Source organism: Bison bison, unplaced genomic scaffold (genome assembly GCF_000754665.1).
Source record: "Bison bison bison isolate TAMUID 2011002044 unplaced genomic scaffold, Bison_UMD1.0 scf7180017864465, whole genome shotgun sequence".
NCBI classification, from domain to species: Eukaryota; Metazoa; Chordata; class Mammalia; order Artiodactyla; family Bovidae; genus Bison; species Bison bison.
Window position 1 is genome coordinate 9,792,727 of NW_011495026.1, and position 21,759 is coordinate 9,814,485.

The window sequence follows — 21,759 nt, forward strand, 5'->3', positions numbered from 1 at the left end:
TTGATGTACTCCTTTTCCTATTTGGAACCAGTCTGTTGTTCCATGTCCAGTTCTAACTGCTGCTTCCTGACCTCCTGGGTATTTGGTCTTTTTTTTTTTTTTTTTAAATGCTCAACAGACCAAAAGCAAAAAGTAGAAAATGTAATATAATTATTATAATATTATAATATATAATTATTTAAGCTGAGAAAGGAACAAATAATAACTGAAACACAGTTCCCTTTAAATATATTTTCATTTTTATTCAATCAAAATAGAATCTTTCATCAATAATTATTCATCATTCTTTTTCATGAAAATATTATATCATACACACTAATCATTATCACATACATTTATTATTTTATAAAATAGTAGTTGTACTTTTACACAAAATTAATACCTGTCTAAAGCTTCAGCCACTAGGGGAGTCAGAACAATATCAACAGTTCCTTTTACTTCAACTATGGCTGTGGTCCTAGTCTGTGAGACTGGTTGATCCAAGGTCCACTCTTCTGTTAATGTCTCATCATCGGTGTTATCAACAGCTTTCTTTTCCAGTGGAGTATATGGTGTACTATACAATTTAACAAGCAAAATATATATTTAAAAGACCACACACACAAAAAAAATAGCAGTTGGAGTCTCTTTAATCTTTAAACTTGTAATTATTTCAACTACAAATTTCATGAAATTGGACTAGATATGTCCCAAATACTCTTCAAGGACAAGAAAAATGAGGCACTAAGATGCAAGCTGATCTAAGATGGTTAATACATTAAATATAAAACTTTTTTTGATATACTTATTTGATGGAACATTTCCAAAATATAAAATTTGTAATACTAAATTCTTGTTAGTTCCCAATTTAGTCAAGTTGTGGTTTGCATAGTATATCTAAAAGAAATGCTACAGAATGCTCATAAATGTAGGCAAAGCCATGAAAGACAACAGAGTTAAATTATTTGGGCCAATTATCATAAAATAAATACTATGATCAGGTAAAGAATGATTATTTCTCAGAATAAAGTCTAAGATCTAATAATCAAGAAAGACTGGCTTAAAACTTCAGAAGTACATAATTTTTACTTACTTTGAAGTCGATCCTGAAAGTTGCATTCCTCTGTCTAGTAAAGAGTTAGCTGTGAGCCCCTGTTTGATAACCTAGAATAAAAGAAAATATTACTTATAGGCTAGAATTATAATATTAGTTATTCTGTAAATTTATGTTATCAACTGATATTTCTGAATATCCAAATTACCTTGTTAATGTGATTTTGATATGTAAAATATAAATATTTAACAGAAAAATTGAGAAAATCACAGAAAATATTCAATTGTCAATTTCATCTTCTGATTATTCAGACAAATGACAGTAGGGCTGCGAGGATTCAGCAACGAGAGTAGACTACACAACTAAAGCTTAAAAACAAGCACTTCAAATGTCTTTCCTCCGTAGTTCCTCTTTAAATTGGGCTTTACTTAGAAAAAGCTAATTTGAGAGTCTTGTAGCACAATCGACTTTTATTTTCTTTTAAACTTCTCATTTTATGAAATTTTAAACTTATGCAAAAGAAGACAAAATAGTATATAACTGGGAAAGAATCCCAGAGAAACATTAAATTATACGAAAAACTAGATTATATTTTATATCCATGTGTGCATGCTAAGTTGCTTCAGTTTGTCTATCTCTTTGTGACCTCACAGAGAGTAGCCCATTAGGCTCCTCTAATCATGGGATTCTCCAGGCAAGAGTATGGAGTGGACTGCCGTGCCCTCCTCCAGGGATATCCATAAAAGAATACAAAATAAATAATGTACTTAAAATAACCAAACTAAATCCTTTTAAATGCTAGCCTATTATTTAGATCTAGTAAAGAAAAAATATTTTATGTTCTATTTTTGAAGTTGTCTAAAGATATGAACTCCTTGGCTTATTTTCTCCAGACATTTGACTGCCTGAACAAAACAAGATTTATTGAAAATACTAAAATATTAATAATTCTAACTTCTCACAGTAATTCTTCAAAGCAAATGCCATTCGGTTTTATACTAAAACATTCATATACCAACATATTTTCACATGGAATAAAGAAAACATTTTAAAATTTTGGCATGGGCAATTTATCTTAGGCAAGATAAGAAATGGGTACAATCACAAAATAAAAACTTTGTTTCTATTTTCTTCTTTCTTTATGTTAGTATGTTTCTTCTTTCTTTAATACATATTATTCAAATACATACATCTGTAAGGATATTCCATTCCATTTATTGCCGGAGCCTGCGTGAGGAGCTCCGCCCGTGGCAAAGGTCATGAGGAAGGAGGCTAGGCATATGCAAAGGCGGGATCGAGCCTCAGGAGTCCCCCTGGAAATTCTCGAGTATCTACCCTCTAAACCAGAGTCTGCCTATTTTCTGCTTTGTGCTCTCACCTACACCTCTGACTTTACGGGGGGCTGTCCCCTACTACCTCTCTCTGAAAAAAGAGTTAACTTACAGCTCCAGTTAATAAAGTTCCTAGGTGTGATAGTGTTTCAACCTACAAACTCCTTTGGAAGTCCTCTAGCCTGCTTGAATAGGTTTTTCCGGCCACATGTGATTGTTCAGAGCCTCCCAACTGTGAGAGGCATGAGATGTTCTAAACTGTCTAAATACAGATTCCTTTGAGCAGTTAAAAGATTGATTAGAAACTGTATTGGTGAAGGGTTTTTCACTTGTTGGGCCACTGTTTGCTGCTAAGTTTCCATATCCCTTACCTGCTGTGTCCCTGGCAGTGTATTGATTAATATAATTAGTGTAAGTAGTAGCTTTAATGTTTGTAACCTTGGACCCTTGAGTTAATTCTTTTTCTTGTTATAGCCCACCACACCTTTGCCCTGTAGGAATGCAACTTTATCTAATGCTTTTGAAAGGTGGCGCCTGACTCATCACCTTTAGAGAAAAATAAGTTTTCTGAAGAAAGGGTCTTAAAATATTAACAGGCCTCTGGGCCAGAAGATGATGCAAATCACCTAAACTTTTGCACATGATAAGTTTGCAGGAAGAAAGTCTGGCTTACAGCATGACTCTACCCCTTCCCTCATTATCTTCTATGCATAACTTAAGGTATAAAAACTACTTTGGAAAATAAAGTGCAGGCCTTGTTCACCGAAGCTTGGTCTCCCCATGTCGTTCTTTCTCTCACCTTCTGGCTGAATTATTCAGCCTCTTTTCTCCACTGAATTTCCTCACTGAGCTATCCTTATTTAACCACTCTTTATATCTTTAATTAACATTTAAATAAGCTGTTGTTTCCTGATCGCTGAAGCCGTCTCCCCTTCGAAACCCCTGACTCCACCAGGGCTGGACCCTGGCAATTTATCACATTTCCATCATTACTTAAGTCCAAGTATATATCATGTCTTGCACAGACTACTGAGACAGTCTCCTAAGTCATCACCCCACTTCCTCCTTGCTTAATGACAATTCACTTCTATTTGGTAGCCGAAATATAAGAGATCATATCACATTTCCTTAAAACTCCCATAAAGCTTTAAGGTCCTGGTCCTATTCCCTGAGTATAGTACCCCTAAATCTTCCCATCTTCAATTTGTCCTCATCCTTTAAGTTCCAGTTTAAATATTACCTCCTGGGATAGACCTTTCATGTCAATACAATCTAGGCAACCCCACTACCTCCCATTATTCTCTATTCCAGCATCCTTTGATTATCTTTGTAAGACTTCTCAATTTGTAATCATACACTGTACTTATCTATTTAAACTTATCTATTTATCTATACTAACTGCCTAACTATAAGCCCCATGTCTGTTTCCTCACCACTGAACATCAAATGGTTAACACACAGTAGTATATAATAAATATCAGAATTAACAATGAGAATATTAACATTCAGACAGTTTAAATGAGTATATATATTACACATAAGTAAACACCACATAAAATTCTTAAATGTTAATCAGTTCCATAAGATTTTATATGCTCAATTTTGGTCTTTAAAATCATAAAGTTCTTTTAAATATTTATAAAATGTTTTAATATTGGCTTTATCACTAAATTTATTTTTACATATTTTTAGCTTTCCTATAAAAAAGCTATTTACAGAATACATTACAGAAATGGACAATAATCAATTAATACTAAATTACAAGATCTCAAATATCAAGTATGCAGAACTGGATTTGCATAGAAGCAGTTATGGATTAATAGAAAGAATACCAACTATTAAAAACAATTCCAAAATTTTACTTTTAAGACAGAAAATATGAATTCACAGAGACTTGATCCTAATCTCAGAATATAATGTAGACATGGACTATACATGATTAATATTCTGATAATCAAGTCTGAAACTTTTCCTTAATTTTATATCCTTAAATTTATAATACTCATCAATAAACCTGAGGCCTACTGTCATACATGAAGCCATGTCTTCAGGAATTTTATCTTTCAGAAAGGTAGCTAAATACCAAGAGAGCAATTTTTAAAACATCTTAAAAATAATTTTCCTAAATAAATTAATCAGTGAAAACTAATGATTTAGCTTATACCTTAAAAGTTGGAACAGAAAGCTGTTCAAATGATGATGAACTTTCTTCACTGGTTGGTGTTTCCAGATCAAGGGGGCGATGCAGTGAGGACTTAGAGGTTCTTTTGTTGGTTGGATGCTTCACTGACCAATTAATTACCTGGAACTGTGTAAGGTAAGTCTGATAGCAATTCATCACAGGTTGTTGAGAAGTAATCTGTTCGCTTTCTATTGTTTTCTCACTTTCTACAACATACAGATGCTCTATAACATCATCCTCTCCACCTAATGCAGAAACAAAGGAAGCCTGGGAAGGGTGAGTTTTGAATGGCAGAGTCCGGGGATCCTGAATTTTTTCTCCCTGGCCAGTAAGTGGTCCTTCCACACTGTGATATATGGAACCCCTACTGTAGTCAATCTGCTGGGCTTGCTTTCTCTTCTTTTTTCTACCTGGATAAGTTCCAGGGCCTTCATCACTGCTAATGGGCTCAAATTCTTCAGCTGCAGAAAAGTAGGCTTCACTATCAGCCATTGACATGCTTGAATCCATTGATCGATATTGATGAAATGAATTAGAGTCTGCTGATGGTGTGTATGGAAATGAACCGAAACTTCTCCTCTGCTTTGGTGAGTCTAGTACATTCTCATCACTTCTGGAAACATCACTGCTAAATTGGACTCCCACTGTAACAGGCTGCTTGTCCCCATAAAAAGCAGCAGTAAGGCTCTTGGTACTTCCAAGTCGGGTGGAACACACAGAGGCCTGTCGTTTCAAGGGAGATCTCAGAGGAGACTGACCTACTGACTTTTCCTGAGTGTTAGGAGATACAGGGCTGTTTCCTGAAATTTCTGTAGGAATGCTAAAACAGAAAGAAAAACTATTAACATTTATTGCACATCACATAATTTAAGTATAAACAGAAGTACTTGTAAAATCTTTCTGTATTCTTTTTACAAACAAACAAAGATGTAAACTTTTACAATAAAATCCCATAGAAAGTAGCAAAATAGCACATTATATGTTTCTACCCCATACAGTTCCAAAAACAAAACTAATAAAAAAATGGAGTCAGCTTAAAACAGAATAAAAATTTAAAGAAATCTGGAGTATTATCTATCCATAATCCATGGACACTAATGCATTTGTAAACTTATTATTCCCATATCCATTAAAAGTTTATCCAACAAAATATACCAGGTGTCTTTGATCAGATAAGAGGAAATAAAGGAAAGCAATAAATCATAGATAGCTCCAATATTTCTGACTTCAGCAACTGATATACGAGTGCCATTTCCTGAGGCATAACAAGCTGAGCACGATAGGCACAAGGTCACTTTTTAATATGTTGAGTCTGAGCCATCCACAAAACATCCAGAAGATGGCTAGGCTCACAGGGACACAGGTATGGGATGGAGTTTTTACACTTATAAGATGTTAACTACAGATCATAATTGAAGCCAAATAGTTACTAAGACTGCAGAGGGAAACAGTAAAGTGAGTGGTGAGAAGGGTACAGAACAGAATCTTAAGGGATAACAACATTTAACAAATGGTAGGCTGTTAAGAATAAGAGAAAGAAGCATGGAAAGGAAAAAAAATGGAGGACTTGGAAATAGAGACCGAGAAAGAATAGCCAAGGACCTGCGGGGCAATCTGAAGTGTGCTATCAAGGCAAGAGGAAAGTGATTTTCAAGAAGTGAGTAATCAGCTAGGGACCAAAGGGAGGACCAAAAACTATTCACCACACTGGAAGGCTAATATCCACATGTTAACAACAGTTCACTTTCAGTGGTGGGAGGACAGGAAATATTCATTTTTGTTATACTTTTCTGTATTTTCTTAATATCTGGAATGAATAGTATTACTCTTGCAATCAGAAAAACAGCAGCAAATAGGTATTTAAAACAGGTTCAGGAGGAGAAAAAATTTTCTACAGCAAGTGAGCTGAAGAGGGAGAAAGTTTTTCTCACCACAGGTTTAAGCACTTATAATCTTATTACAATCAGGTTTCTAAATCTAACTGAACACTGACCTTGCTTGGCCATCATCTCTTTTTGTACCATGCAAGAATTCTTTTTGAACCAAATGGTCATCAGCAACAGAAGAGGGACTTTCCTTTTCACCAGCCAATAGGGGCTGTGCAGCACTGGAACTACTGTTCTCCTCTGAGGAAGAGGATGAGCTATGAGATCGTAATGGTACTTGAAGACTAAGGTGCTGAGTTTTCCTCTCTACTTCTATTCCCACTGATTTGTTTTCCCATTCTTTCCTCTTTATGGCATTCACGTTACCTAAACAAACAAAAAGGTAGGTTACATAAACACAATAATTCCAAAAACAATTTACGAAAAATATGAGAATGTAATCGAATACCCTGTTGTTAAGTATGTAGTTGTTTTTAAAAAGCACAAGTAACTAATTTCACATAGCAATATGCTAAACACTACGGAAAGATATCAACATACATATGAAACCAGAGTTTGCAGACTGAATTTCTTCTTTTTCAAATAACTATTTATATGAAAAATTTCCAACTTAGAAAAATTTCAAGAGTGTTAACAAATCAAAGCTATTTTACTCAAAATTACTTAAACACTTTGCCCACACTTGCTCAGTGTATATAAACAGACATAATACTTTGGGAACCACCTAAGAGTAACTTGCAGTCATGGTTTTTTACCCTAAACACTCAAAAGGTTTATTTCCTAAGAATAATACAAAAACACAGTATGGTTATCAACTTGGTATATTTGGCACTGATACCATATGGTTATCTAGTCTACCGTGTGCTTTCCAATTTTCTCAAAAGGCCTAATAATGTCCTTTAAAGCCTTTTGCCCTCTCCAGTACAGGATCCAATCTAGGATTGTATATTACTGCATTCAGTTGTCCTGTCTTCCTGAATCTGGAACATTCTCTCAGCCTTTTATGAGAGCCCTGTGATGTGTTATGTAAACTGGGGGCAGACCGTGATAAAAGGAGAATTCTAGAGCTGCTTAGGGAAAAAAAAAAAATATATTGCTGCCCTACTTCCCCTCTCCTCCAGCTATCCTTGTGCTATTCACAAGGATGGAACCTGCTAGTAGGAGAAAGCATCTCACCAAGCAGAAGGCAATTCTAGATAGAACTTAAGTGGTAAGAAGACTTAAGAACTTAGAATACAAGTAGTATTCGCTTCTACTATCACGAATGTAAAAATCACAACGAAAATCAAAAGAAAAATAGGTTTGATTCACTTTTAAATGATAGGAAACTAGAATGTACTGACCTTCCAAGGAAATTCTTTATTTATACCAATATGCCCTCCTTAATTCTGTCCTGACACTGTACATCTATATGTGGCTCCCGGAAAACTCAACAATCAGAAAGTCATATACTTATGAAGGGACTATGAAGGGGCTAACTTCAAGCTTCCCTGCTCAAGAAACTTATGGCAGTTTACCAATTACAACACATTCCTGAGGGAGAGAGACACAGACACTGTCTATTACATAAGAACTAAAATGAGGTTTCTTCTGTTCGCTGTTAGAGAATTTGCTGTTTTCTCCCTTTTATACCATGTGCAAATTCCCTGTAGATTTTCTTCCTTGCATTTGTGATGGTAAAAATTTGATCTACAGGTTAGAGAATCAAGCATAGTCTTTATAAATAGTGCCAGTTGTGGTACGGTGGAAAAAACTAAAGTGGCTTTAATAATCTTGATTCTGGTTTCTGCTCAGCCACATACATGACTGAATGACTTCATGCAACTCAGTCTCAGTGATGAACCTCAGTTATTTCACCACAAACAGGGAAAATAAAGAACTCACATGGTTAGCTTGAGGATGAAACGAGAAATGCTTATGAAAATCTTTAAAAACAAATATTATTCAAAAGTAAAAAGGTAATATTATAAGAAGATAGCTAAGTAAATTTTGTTTCATATCTTTCTAGTCCTTTAAATGTCAAGAAGTTTTGGTATTTGCTGATTTTGTAAAGTAATCCGCTCTTATTCTGGTAAAACTGCTGAAGTCAAGTAACCTTAAACTAGCATGTACAATTTATTAATATTCAGTGAAAAATCATTTAAACAAGAATTTGGCATACATATTTCCCGCTCTTTCCTCTAAGAGCTCCATATACATGACAATCAAGCCAATAAATTGTTAAAAGTTAAAACTACTTCTTTTCTATTTTGTCTACTGACAAAAGGCAGAGCTAAGTTAATTATTTTCAATGTATCAAGGGAAAAGGACTAAGTACTAGTGCAATATTGCACTAAATACTATTGCTAAATACTAAATACTTCTTTTCTATTTTGTCTACTGACAAAAGGCAGAGCTAAGTTAATTATTTTGAATGGATCAAGGGAAAAGGGCTAAATATTAGTGCAATATTGCACTAAATACTAGTACTATTGCACTAAATACTACTGCAATATCAAGACTTTTCCTAAATTTCACTTCTTGACAGTATGACCACTTTACCAGTATGTATTGCATTTAATTGTAGGAATACACAATTAAGAAACACAATGGAAGATGTATTTCTGAAGTCTTTGGAGAAAAGATAATAGATAGATATAAATTCAATATGCCTAAATCCACCATTCACTGTTCATACCAAACTCATGTATCTGTAAAGTTATCCTACAGGCTCTAAGGAAACACCAAATTTCTTGACATGGATGATTTAAGTCGTAAGAAGAGTATTTTGCAAAAGCAGTGGATAACACGAGAGCCAAGAGTATACATATTACTATTGTTAAGTTTTTCCTATAGAAGTAAACTGGTAAAACAATTATAAACTTAAAGCACAGCTATTCCTAAGTGTATTTCTGGAATCTAGGTTCTAGGGAAATAATGACATATATGCAAATATTTAAAGCTGGGCTAGGAAAAATCACCCATGTTGACAGCAGGAGATCTGAACAGTAAATCTACGTTTGCCTTGTGCAACTCTGAAAAACTCACTAGGTCTTATCTGGCTATCGTTAAATCACCTGCAAAACAAAGACAGATTATAACTAAAGCCTACATAAAAGACTGCTCAAAAAAATAATTTGAACAAAGTAACACTGAACTTCTCTCAGAATGACATAGGAATGAAGATAACAAAAGATAAATATAAGTGACAACACACTACCATCTACAATTTTGGGAACTTCTTTAGTAATAATCCATTCTCCAGGCTGAAGCAGAGACTGTCCATAATACATATCAGACTCTGCACTTGTGCTTGAAAATGCAGAGCTACTGGAAGGTGTCAACTCTTCAAGTTTGAAGAAATCTAGGCCAGTTACTGTGCCACCAAAGAATCTGCAGCCACCAAGACAACCACACTTGTTCTTACACCTCTTATTCTTCAGGGTATCATCTGGCCACAAAAACCACAACCTAAATAGAACACACAACAAAAGAAACAAAAGAACAACAACATAACAAAAACTCATTAGGAATCAGAAACTTTTAAGCAAATAATTAAATATGTTAACTGTTAATGTTTTTAAAAGACAAGTTAAACACAAAGGTTTGTTTTTACTATGGACTATCTTTTTAATTATTTTGCCTTTCTTAAAAAAAAAAGTCTCACCATGGTGAGATGAAAATAAGTAGGAACAATAATGAGAAACAGAACATAAATTTTAAAAAAATCAGAGATAAAGTGTATATATATATATTTAAATCCACTTCAAAGACATTAGAAAACATTCTCAAAAGAACTAAAAATTTAAGCACTAATTTAAAAAACAGATAGAACTATTAGTATAGATTATGCTTAATAGATTATAATATTTAGCATTGCAAAGACTTAGTCATATGGTAAATTTAGTACACCAAAATGTTATAAATACGAGGGAAGTAAGAAATTCTCAATAAAATCAAAATAATACATCACTCTCTATTTTAGAAAAAAAATTGTGATTTTGTAATAAGGACTCTGAATGAAGAATTAAGACAGTAAGAGTAATTGTCTGTAAAATTCTTTAGGCTCTGTGAGTGACCCCCACACAAAATTATCAGCCGTTAACTACCCTCCTTCCTTAAAAATATTATATTATAGAAATCTGAGAAATATATTTTTATTCCTTTTTCAACTTTAAATAATAAAACCTCGTATTAACAGTCCATTTTTCTAAGCTTTTCCACATGCATTATCTCATTGGATCCTCAGGGCGCTCACAGGAAGACAGAATAAGTATTTCATTTCCTTTTTACAGTCATTCATTTATATTCCTTGAAAATATCTACTATGTGCCTTGAATGGTGCTAAGCAAAACTGACATAACCTTATCCATATGAAGTTTATGGTGGGCAAAGACAGGTCACACAAATAGTATCTAATCATAAGTTACAGTAAAGTGCTCTAAGATAAAGAAGAGGCTATTGTGACAAAGAAAATAATGAAATATTATTACAAAAAAATAATATTTGAGATGTAAAAGATGAGATGGAATAAATATATCAAGTTAGAAGTGAAGAAATAAATATATCAAGTTAGAAGAGGAACATCAGTCTGGACAAGACAAAAGGAAAAATATGTATAAGGTATGTAAAACGCATTATGCAAAATCTGGAATACATTAGTTGTGCAACAAATGTATCCTACCTGTCCCTATCTTTATATAAACCAATGTACTAGTTCTCAAACTTCGGCTCACATTAGAATCACTGGGAGGTGTATATGTATGGCTGAGTCCCTTTGCCGTTCACCTCAATCACAACACTGTTTGTTAACTGGCTATATCCCAACACAAAATAAAAAGTTTAAATAAAAAAGAATCATTGGGAAGGCTTATTAAATTAATTTCCTGGCTGCAGTCACCATCCGCAGTGATTTGGGAGCCCAAGAAAATAAAATCTGTCACTGTTTCCACTTTCCACTTTTTCCCCATCCATTTGCCACAAAGTGATGGGACTGGATGCCATAAACTTAGTTTTTTTGAATGTTGAATTTTAAGCCAGCGTTTTCACTCTCCTCTTTCACCCTCATCAAGAGGCTCTTTAGTTCCTCTTTGCTTTCTGCCATTAGAGTGGTATCATTAGAGCTACCATGTAGGGAGAAGCAATTCACCACAGGCAGGTTACCTGTTCTTGCTTGCCGGATACGCCAAGAATGCAAGGCTCTGACCAGGCTGCTTCTCAGGGTTCTGGAAAAGAGCAGGCTCACTCCACTTAATATAAAAGTGGTAAAAGTTACCTAAGCTCAGTGTTCCACTTCTGTAATGCAGAAGTAATAATGTCTACTATGTGCAGACATCCATCATGGGTCTTTTCTGACATCCCCATGGGACTCAGGGATAGCGGTGCCAGGTTTGGCAAATAAAAATAAGTTTGTGCCATGTAACAGGCGGTGTATTTTTATACTAAAGAGTTTTCTGTTGTTTATCTGCAACAATTTTAACTGCGCATTCTGTATTTTCTCTGGCAATCCTATTTGGGGGACATGGGGAACCAATGCAAACACATTTGACTCTGGCTAGTGCTTTTGCTATAATAAAGTCCTGTGTCTCTCACCAGGTTTCACACGTCTTCTGCTAGCACTCACAGTAAACTGTGGCAGGATAACTTCTTAGCTAGTAAGTGGGATAAAATCTCAAACTTCACAATTCTTAACCAATCAGAGCACTGAAACTAACCTCAGTGAGGCACCTAAGGTCACATGGAGCCACCTCCTCAGCTTCACTATCACCCTGCTCTACCATCTGATCTACAGGCACTGTCTTCATACCAACTGGCTTCCAAGGCCATAGTGAACAAAGAAACCAAAATGTGTTTTTAAACAACATTGTCCACAGATGAGTTTTCTTAATAGATTTATAAGATACCAGTATCTTAAATAAACCTAAAAGATTAATGTAATCTCAATAAAAACCTCAATAGGATTTCTTTTAACTAGAAAAACAGTTCTTTGGGAAAAATTAATAGGTGAAAATATCTAAACATTTTGTGAAATGAGTAGGTGTTAAGTATTAGTTTGTTGGTTTTCCTATATTTGAACAGATATTTGCAAAAAAACAAAACCCAAAAAAACTATTTACATCCTTGGCTGTATTAATGCACACACACCATAAAAAAAAAAAATCCAGATGGTTTAGAGTTTTATGTTAATAACAAAAATAGAATAGTAAAAAATAAAGTACACGGGTCATGTGATTACTAGCAAAGTGCTCTCAAATTAGTACAAAAAATTATAAAATGGAAAGGTGAACATATTTGAATACATAAAATTAAAATCTATTTAACATAAGAAAAATAAATGAAACAAACTGCAAAATATCAGTAATGGGGATCAAAAAAGGGCAATAATCTTTCTAGAGTTCTTAAAAATTGGTAAGAAATACACCAAGATCCCAATAAATAAATGTATATAGGATACTAGCAGGCAATTCACAAATGAGGGAAAATATCCAATAAGTATCTGAAAAAAGTATTAAATAATCCCCAAATAAACAAATGCAAAATAAAGAGATACCACCTTTCAGTTATTATAAAACACTGAGAGGGTGGCAAACATGCAGTAAGACAGAGACTCTCTTAAACAGCCGCTGGGAATATAAACTGAAATGAGAGTCCTAGGAAGTAACTTGGGAAAGCATATCAAAAGCTCAGTTTTTAACAGTCACACACCCTTCTGAGGAAACTATTTAAAGGATATACCCAGAAATTGTGGGAAAAGCTCCCATTTACAGTGAGAAATTTAGAAACAATCTATATATTTAAAATATGGGAAATGGCTAAGTACAGTTCACAGACCCCAGCCTTCTGACCCAGGAAAAACAAGCTGCCGAAGGGCTGCAGCCAATGAAGAAGCAGACAGCCTCTCCAATTTCCTTTCCTCTATAGAAGCAAGCCCCTCTCCTCTGTTCTCCAAACCTGCCTATGTTTCACCAAAGTTTGCTTGTCTTGAATTGCAGTTCTTTACTATTCCCCCAAAATCTTACTTTGCTGTTGGTAAAATCAAACAAAAAAAATGGGTTCTTTTGCTTTTTTTTAAAAAAAGGCAACAATTACAGAAATGCAGAATTTTAAAGTGCAAATACAGGATGATTTCAAGTTTAACAGAAATACATTAAAAATACTGGGAAGAAATGTAACAGATTCAATGTGGTAGAATTATAATTATTGTCCTTTGTTTCTTAGTAGTTTTCTCTATTTTTAAAATAAGCTTTAGAAACTTCAGAAGGGAAGAGATGAGGATGGAAAAAGTCATACTATCATTTTAAACAGATGTAATTCAGTAAGAAGCTTTGGAAACTATTTAAAAATTATTTCTTAAGGTTTAGGTACTTTTTGTCTTCCCTGCAACTGTGAAGACCTACAACAGAAGTTTTGTAGAATAAATGGTGATTAGTAATGGTGTTTTCTAGGAATGACAAATTGGAAGTGGAGGGCTATGGTGAGAAAGAAGGGGTGTAAATGTATTACAAAATGTTATGGGGGGTCAGTAATTTATATTTGTTTCACTATGGACACACATAGCATGGGCTTAGAAACATATCAGAAAATATTTTTTTCCCAGCAACCACACCATCAGAGATGATAGATACTATGTGATTACTTAGATATCAGATTCTTATTTACTCATTAAAGTGTACCCAGCATGATCACATTCAGTCTTTAAGATGTTCTTATTTTATTCCTAACAGTAGGATTTCCTCTATAATTATCTAATACTTTTCATTTGAACTTGATTACCATTCCTAAATCTCACTTACCTCTTAGTTCTGGCATCATGAGTTTCTAAGAAATGTCTTTGTGCCTCATGTTTAGAATGATGATCAGCAGCTAATGCAATATCAACAGTGATAAGTCCTAAGTTGGCTGACCCAGCTTCAAGCCAATAGGCCCTCCGTAGTACTGCAGGCTGAAGTCCAACTCTGGAATTATTTAATTGTTCAATATACTGTCTCACTTGAAAATCCTGAATTGCAGCACTTATTCCTTCCCCAACCGACTGATTGTGAAGATTACAGTTTGCAACCCGAATTGCACCCATCTAAAGTTGAATGAAGAAAAAGAAACAAAACTGTAGTTTCTGTATTTTTAAGCAACTTATTACAGTAAACTATAGAATAGGTAATTACTTCAAATAGCCTGACAAATGGAAGAAAGAAAGGAAAAATGAGAAAGTGGAAACAGAAAAGATAAAGCAACAGAATAAAAATAAACATTCAAATTTAAAAAGAGGATGAAAGGAGAAGACTATAATTCCAAATGTAATGAGAGAAGGAGAAAAGAAAAATAAGAAGGGTAGCAACAAATGAATCTTAACGCCTGATTCCTTAAGTAATCTTAATGCCTGATTTTCAGCAGTAACCCTTAAAGCAGAGGTGGCAAATAAATGTTTCCAGCCAGGCAAGAAGTTAAATAAATAAAGCCTAAAGGCATTCAAAATTAAATCGTCTAAAAACATTATGAGTTTATGTTCCTGTCATAAAAGCAACCTACTAGCTTATATTCCAGCCATAAAGCAAGTTTATAAAAATTCAGTAAAATAAAAAGGTAGTAAAAGTATGCTTTGAAAGAAAATAAGACTGGAAAAGAAGACAGGTGAAAAAATAGAAAGCTCCCTCCTAGAATTTCATAGTATTCTGTGATGGCAAACTATAAATATGTGATTTACTTCAAGAAATAGAGGTTTGGTTTGGCTAAAAGGAAAAAGGATTACACTGACCAAGAAACAGACAAATGTGTACCTTTATATTTGTAGCACAGCCATGCTCCACAATATAAATATCAGCTCCATCTACTGCTAAACGAGTCATGGTATACTTCAAGTCATCTGAAGTTGGACAAGGCCCAGGAATACAACTCAACTAAAATGAAATGGATTCAACCCTTAATTCTTCACCATCAATTAATTATTTTGATATGTAAGTGTGCTTATTTAACAAAACAAAATTCTGGTTACATGTGTATTTTAAATTATCAATTAAATTTCACCTTTTAATAATGATCAATTATATAGAGATATATTTATAATGATAAATGAAATAATCAGTAATTAAATTCTTGCCAATTAAGAAAACTAACTCATAAATAACCATGCGTCACTTTCATTCAAAAGTGGCAGGCAACAACACTGACAGAATACAAATGTAATTTGTTATTAAAACTTAAAGAGAATAGCAAAGTAAACTGATAAATAATATCACAGGTTTGTATGAACTGTATAGGAATTCAAAGTTTTAAGATTTTAAGAGTATTTCCTACTCGACACACATGCACATTTTTACACATCCACAAATATATGAACTGTAACATTACGCTGATATCTTGAAAAGTCCACACACATTTATTTTTGTTATTTTATTATTTATTCCTAAAACATAGATTTAGTCATGATTAGGTTGGAAGATAACATACACATCACCAACTTCAATGAACTTCTTTGTGAAACAGCAGTTCTGAGTAAAGTATCAACCCAACAGCATGTACTCTGCTCATCAGTAGCAGAGCCAGGACTACAAGGAAGATGTCTCATATGACAGTCAGTGCTCTATACTAATGTATTTCCTCCACACAAAATAGGCCTTTTAAAGACTCTCATCTAAAATGACAGAAAGAATATCAGGGGCTGCAAGGAATAGTGACTGACTGCAAAGGGTTACTAAGGAATTTGCTAAGGTGACAGAAATGTTCTAGATCTTTATTGGCGGTAATGGTTACATCAGTACATGTAACATTTCTCAAAACTCCAACTTAAAGGGGGTGAATTTACTGTATGGAATTTATGGCTCAATGGAGTTGATTTTTTTTTTTAATTACAATACAACTTAAAAAGCTTTTAGTATTAAAAAAAATAAAGGGAGGAGATGCCTACAAGCATGAACAAATTACCCATAAGAAACTAATGACTAAGGAACCAATTCCCCAGAGCCTGGCGTTGTGTTTATAACAAGAAAAAAGTAATTTTTATCACCAATTATAGCTGTTTTATTGATGATAAATAAGCACAGGTTACTGATTTTTTTGGATATAAAATTAAAAGCTGAATGAATTATTTCCAATTCACGGTAATACAATAGCAAACATATGGTTTGTATACAAAAGAAAAAAGAAAGCAAAGACATACAGAAAAGAAACTGGAAAGAAAAGCCAAACTATTAGAAATGGTTATCTCTATGATGCAGAACTAGGGTCACTCCGAAACTGCAATGTTTCAAGTTGCTAATTTCTCAAATGAACATACTTTAAAAAATGTTCCACATTCCAAATTCATAAGTAACATTCTTTACTACAAAATAACACCATGCATCTCACTGTACATGATTTCAGGAATTATTATATACTTCTTACAACCCTCTTCAAAGTAGTGTAATGACCCTTAGCCACAGTAGTGCTATGTTGTAGAAAGAGCATAAGATTTAGGGTCAGGAAACTAGGCAAATGCCCAACATTATTAATCACATTATAGGAGAACGTGTATGTTCCAGAAGGGTCTGCCAACAACGTCATGCAAGGAATTCAACCTTCTTCCTCCTCCAACTTCTAAATCTTCTACATAAATGCACAGCTATATCCCAAAGAGTTAGTGTAATAACGCAGTAAGATGTTAATGTTAACAATAAAAATTTAAGAGATACAAATTTATAATATCTCCATTTACTTGTGAATGTATGTTTTAAGAATTACCTCATTTTAGATATTTACAACTAAATAAAAATGACTATAAATTAGCAAAATAATTTTCTTAATTGAAAAAAGTGAACTTTCATTTTGAAAAAACCCATAAACATTTGTAATACTGCTAACATATTTTTAACATACCTTGGATTCACAGAAGCGTCGATCAATTCCATGCTGACATACTACTACTGATTTTGGTCTTTCCAGTTCATACTCTCGACATACCACATGAAAAATAAATGTCTGTCCCCACTCCAAGAGACAAGCCAGCTACAAATAAGCCATGACAGGTTGACAACACTGTTAGCATCCTAAATAAGTGTTCACGGTTCAAAAGTTTATCAAGAATATTAATACAGCTTGAAATAATCCAAACAGTGCCTTATACCTGCTATATAATCTACTTGTTAGCCAATATCATTTTTCTACCTTGACATCATTTATAAGCTTATGTTACTGTTCATTTGTAAATGACAAAATGCATTGCCAAAATGAAAAATCATTTCAACTGAAAAATGAAACTTCAGCAACCTCTAAAGCCCGTTATTTTTCTTAAAGTTTGTATCTTTCTTCTTACATGACTAGTCAGAATTCCGTGCACAGAAAAGCACCTAGAATTCTCTATGTGACAACAAATCAAGGTTCAAAGTGAAATTTATATCTACTAAGCAAAAATTTTAGAAAATCAGGTATTCTGAAGATTAAAGAACTTTCATGAATAGAAGTTTAAGTATATATCAATTTTCATCAAATCTTGAGTTTTTTAAAAATCTTAGGGTCACAATTTATTAGTTTACAATAAACATGGAGCCAGGGGTATACACTGTATTATCCCCACCCCCACCAAAAAGTACATAATTTAAACTCTCAGAAAATATGAATTTACTTTTAAAATACACAAAGAATGGAATAAACACTAAAAGCACCAATGGATTCATGAACCTTGATAGAAACAGTGATGCCAGGATTTCAGTGTAGAAGAAAGAGAAATGTTTCAACTTCTAATAAAAGCTGAGATTCTAGCAATCTTTAGGTTAAAAGAACTGTGTCCAGTCTTGAAGAGTCAGCATGGCTTCATTGCATGCTTGTTAGGGAATAAGCTGTTTTTATTATATGCTTCAGTTTTTACTTATAGATTTAGAGACAGAAAATGGCAGATAAAAATAGTTATGAGGTATGTAAGCACTAAATATTTGTTTTCACCCATTATTATATGTTTATTTCCATCATTTTTATATAAAATATCCCTTTTCAATTCTACTCATTTTCCTACTATTTCTAGAATCTTAATTTTTGCTTCCCTTCAACTATTTCCTTCAGATATAATCAATACAAGTTATCTATTCTGGTGGCTCAGTGATAAAGAGACCGCCTGCCATGGCAGAATACCTGAGCTTGATCCCTGGGTAGGGAAGATCCCCTGGAGAAGAGAATGGCAACCCACTCCAGTATTCGTGCCTGGGAAATTCTATGGACAGAGGAGCCTGGTAGACTACAGTCCATGGGGTCACAAAGAGTCAGACAGTACTTAGCAATTAAACAACAACAACAACAAACAACAGTCTTTATTTATCTGCAGGTTGCCACTACCTACCTCTAAATTACATGTTTCACACTCATTTTGTAATTCTACCAAAACCTGAGTTATGTACATGTCCACCACATTTCAATCTTTTGAAACACTGATTATGAAATGCATGTTATAAACACAGGCATACCTCACAGATACTGTGGATTTGGTTCCAAACCACCACAGTAAATCTGCAACATTGTGAGTATCACAATAAAGTGAGTCACAAATTTTTTGGTTTCCCAGTGCATATAAGTTATGTTTACAAGTAACTAGTAGTCTATCCTGTGTACAACAGCATTATATCTTAAAAAAACAACATACATATCTTAATTAAAAGGCACTTTATTGTTAAAAAATGCTAAACTGAGCCTTCAATGAGTCACGATCCTTTTGAAATAGTAACTAACATAAAAGATCAATAATGAAAAAGTCTGAAATAGTGCAAGAATTACCAAAATGTGAGACAGATACATAAATTGAACAAATGCTATGAGAAAAATGGTGCTAACAGACTTTCTTGATGCAGCATTGCCACAAACCTTCAATTTGTTAAAAAAAAAAAAAAACCTACAACCAGAAAGCAAAATCTGTGAAACATAAGAAAATGAGGTTTAACTATATTTGTCTCAACAGGTGAAATTTTACAGTAATACAAACATTTCGCTAAATTTCAATGGCCCATTCTAGAACTAAGGGTTGCAGTCAGCCTCTGTATCCATAGGCTTCACAGCTGCAGTGGGCTGAATCCATGACTGGTTGAACCTGTGGATGCAGAACCTTTGTCAGGGAGGCTGACAGTAACCTTAAGCCCTGAGACTCCTAAAGACTAAGTGGGACCTTGAGAGGGAAGGAGAACTTATCCAAAGGGATTACAACTAGTCTTCTACACGAGATTTTCTGCCAATAAATTCATTGTTATTTTTCTAAATCAGTATCTATATCACTAAGTGTAGATTCAAATAATGCTACCTTGCTTTAGGACATGACAAGTGAAGAAACATGCTACCTTAATTATAAATGCCTCTTTCAAATCCTACCTAAGAAATATACAAAAAAGTAAAGTTCTCAAAAAATTAGCCTATGTACTGGAAAAACAAGATTGTTCCAACAGTGGAGAGACAAGTAATATAATTTTAATAATATATAACTTGAATTCCAGAAACTTCTCATCCTGAGTTCTTCTCAAAGAAAGTCTTGAAAATATTATACAGGACTATAAAAAATTATACCCATCAATTTTATGTGGCCCAGAAAACTGAAACTTGTCTCTGACTCATCCATGACTAAGAAAATCCTTAATGGCAAGTGGAAGTAAAATGAACATTCAAATGGGCATACAACTTTTTCTTGGGGACGTGGGTCAGGAAAGGAAAAAGGAAGACAGGGATAGCACTCCGAGACCTGAGAACATACCTGTGGTGCTGTGACCTTCGCTGTAAGGCTTCCGGCCTGCACATCAATTAGCCATGCGTATTCTAAGGAATCACTTCCCAAAGGAAGACCTTCCGCTGAGAACATAGCGTGTGCTCTCAGCTGGAGACCTGACAAATTGATGTGACCTTCCCTCAGCACTTCATCCACAGGCGGTCGCTGCTGAAAACAATAAGCATAAGAAAAATCAGCATTTATAATTGCTACTTGCTTTTTCCCCCAGAGACAAATAAATGGTAAAACATGCTCTATGGAAAATAAGACTTTAGGATCCAAAGCTCTTAACACAACCTTGTATCCATAAAAGTAGTCTGAGTTCAACTTCTTTAGTGACATTATCTGTAAAAGCCCAACTGCAAAGCAAGACAGCAAAGTCTTAAAAAAATGCAGACTTCTCTTTGGTAGGCACCTCAATAAATAAAAAGAAACAAGTATTCTGACTAACAGGGAATGTGAGAGACCAATCTTTTGTGACAAGGCAGGAATCATGAGATTAAAGTATCAAAAAGAAGAAAATAACATGGAAGAAAAAAGACCCATTAAGACCATAATGAGGAACTAGCAAAGAAAACCATCTTCCAGAAAGATTTTGAGAATTATGTAAATATTAAAAGGAGAGATTCCTCTTACAGAGAATAATTATATACTCGTAACTAAAAAGCAGCAACATTTCAAAGAGAAAATTTCTAACACTTATTCAGAAAGGATATGTCCTAAAATAGGGCATTCCATGGAACACTAGGTTCACAGATTGTTATTAGGAACAAAGAATCAAATAAGTTTGGTAATGCCCTACCCATCAGTCGCCAATTTTTATAGAATCTACCTCCCAGTCTCCCACAAATGCACTGAGTTTCTTTCAGCTTCCTGCTATCATCCTGGTTCAAATAATACACCCTCTTGCCAGGATCTCCCAGCATTTGCTTTTACACTGTTCTGCTTCATACTCTACAAGAACACCACAGAGACCTTTTAAAAAGGCAAGTTTTACCATGTTCTTACCTCAAGACCAGAGATCAAATTATCAACATTTGCTGGATCACAGAGAAAGCAAGAGAATTCCAGAAAAACAACTATGTCTGTTTCACTGACTATACTAAAACCCTTGACTGTGTAGATTACAACATATACAATGGAGTATTACTCAGCCATTAAAAAGAATTCATTTGAATCAGTTCTAATGAGGTGGATGAAACTGGAGCCTATTATACAGAGTGAAGTAAGCCAGAAGGAAAAACACCAATACAGTATACTAATGCATATATATGGAATTTAGAAAGATGATAACAATAACCCTGTGTACGAGACAGCAAAAGAAACACTGATGTATGGAAGTCTTATGGACTCTGTGGGAGAGGGAGAGGGTGGGAAGATTTGGGAGAATGGCATTGAAACATGTAAAATATCATGTATGAAATGAGATGCCAGTCCAGGTTCAATGCACGATACTGGATGCTTGGGGCTAGTGCACTGGGACGACCCAGAGGGATGGTATGGGGAGGGAGGAGGGAGGAGGGGTCAGCATGGGGAGCACATGTATACCTGTGATGGATTCATTTTGATATTTGGCAAAACTAATACAATTATGTAAAGTTTAAAAATAAAATTAAAAAAATAAATAAATAAATAAAACCCTT

The 21,759-nt window shown here is 34.2% G+C and overlaps 1 protein-coding gene across 4 annotated transcripts in view; it reads right to left on the bottom strand.

The window, feature by feature from the left end:
• The window catches only part of KIAA1109 (KIAA1109 ortholog), a 195,544-nt gene that overhangs the window by 103,523 nt on the left and 70,262 nt on the right, over positions 1–21,759 (bottom strand). For 3 of the 4 annotated variants that reach the window (XM_010860283.1, XM_010860280.1, XM_010860281.1), the window contains exons 23-31: positions 20,105–20,284; positions 17,260–17,388; positions 15,186–15,305; positions 14,205–14,485; positions 9,632–9,882; positions 6,540–6,798; positions 4,529–5,366; positions 1,073–1,143; positions 383–556 (exon numbers count right to left, since the gene is read on the bottom strand). In XM_010860283.1, the coding sequence (XP_010858585.1) occupies positions 383–556; positions 1,073–1,143; positions 4,529–5,366; positions 6,540–6,798; positions 9,632–9,882; positions 14,205–14,485; positions 15,186–15,305; positions 17,260–17,388; positions 20,105–20,284 (2,303 nt within the window). The remainder of the gene's footprint in view (positions 1–382; positions 557–1,072; positions 1,144–4,528; positions 5,367–6,539; positions 6,799–9,631; positions 9,883–14,204; positions 14,486–15,185; positions 15,306–17,259; positions 17,389–20,104; positions 20,285–21,759) is intronic. The other variant, XM_010860282.1, reaches the window with a different exon arrangement.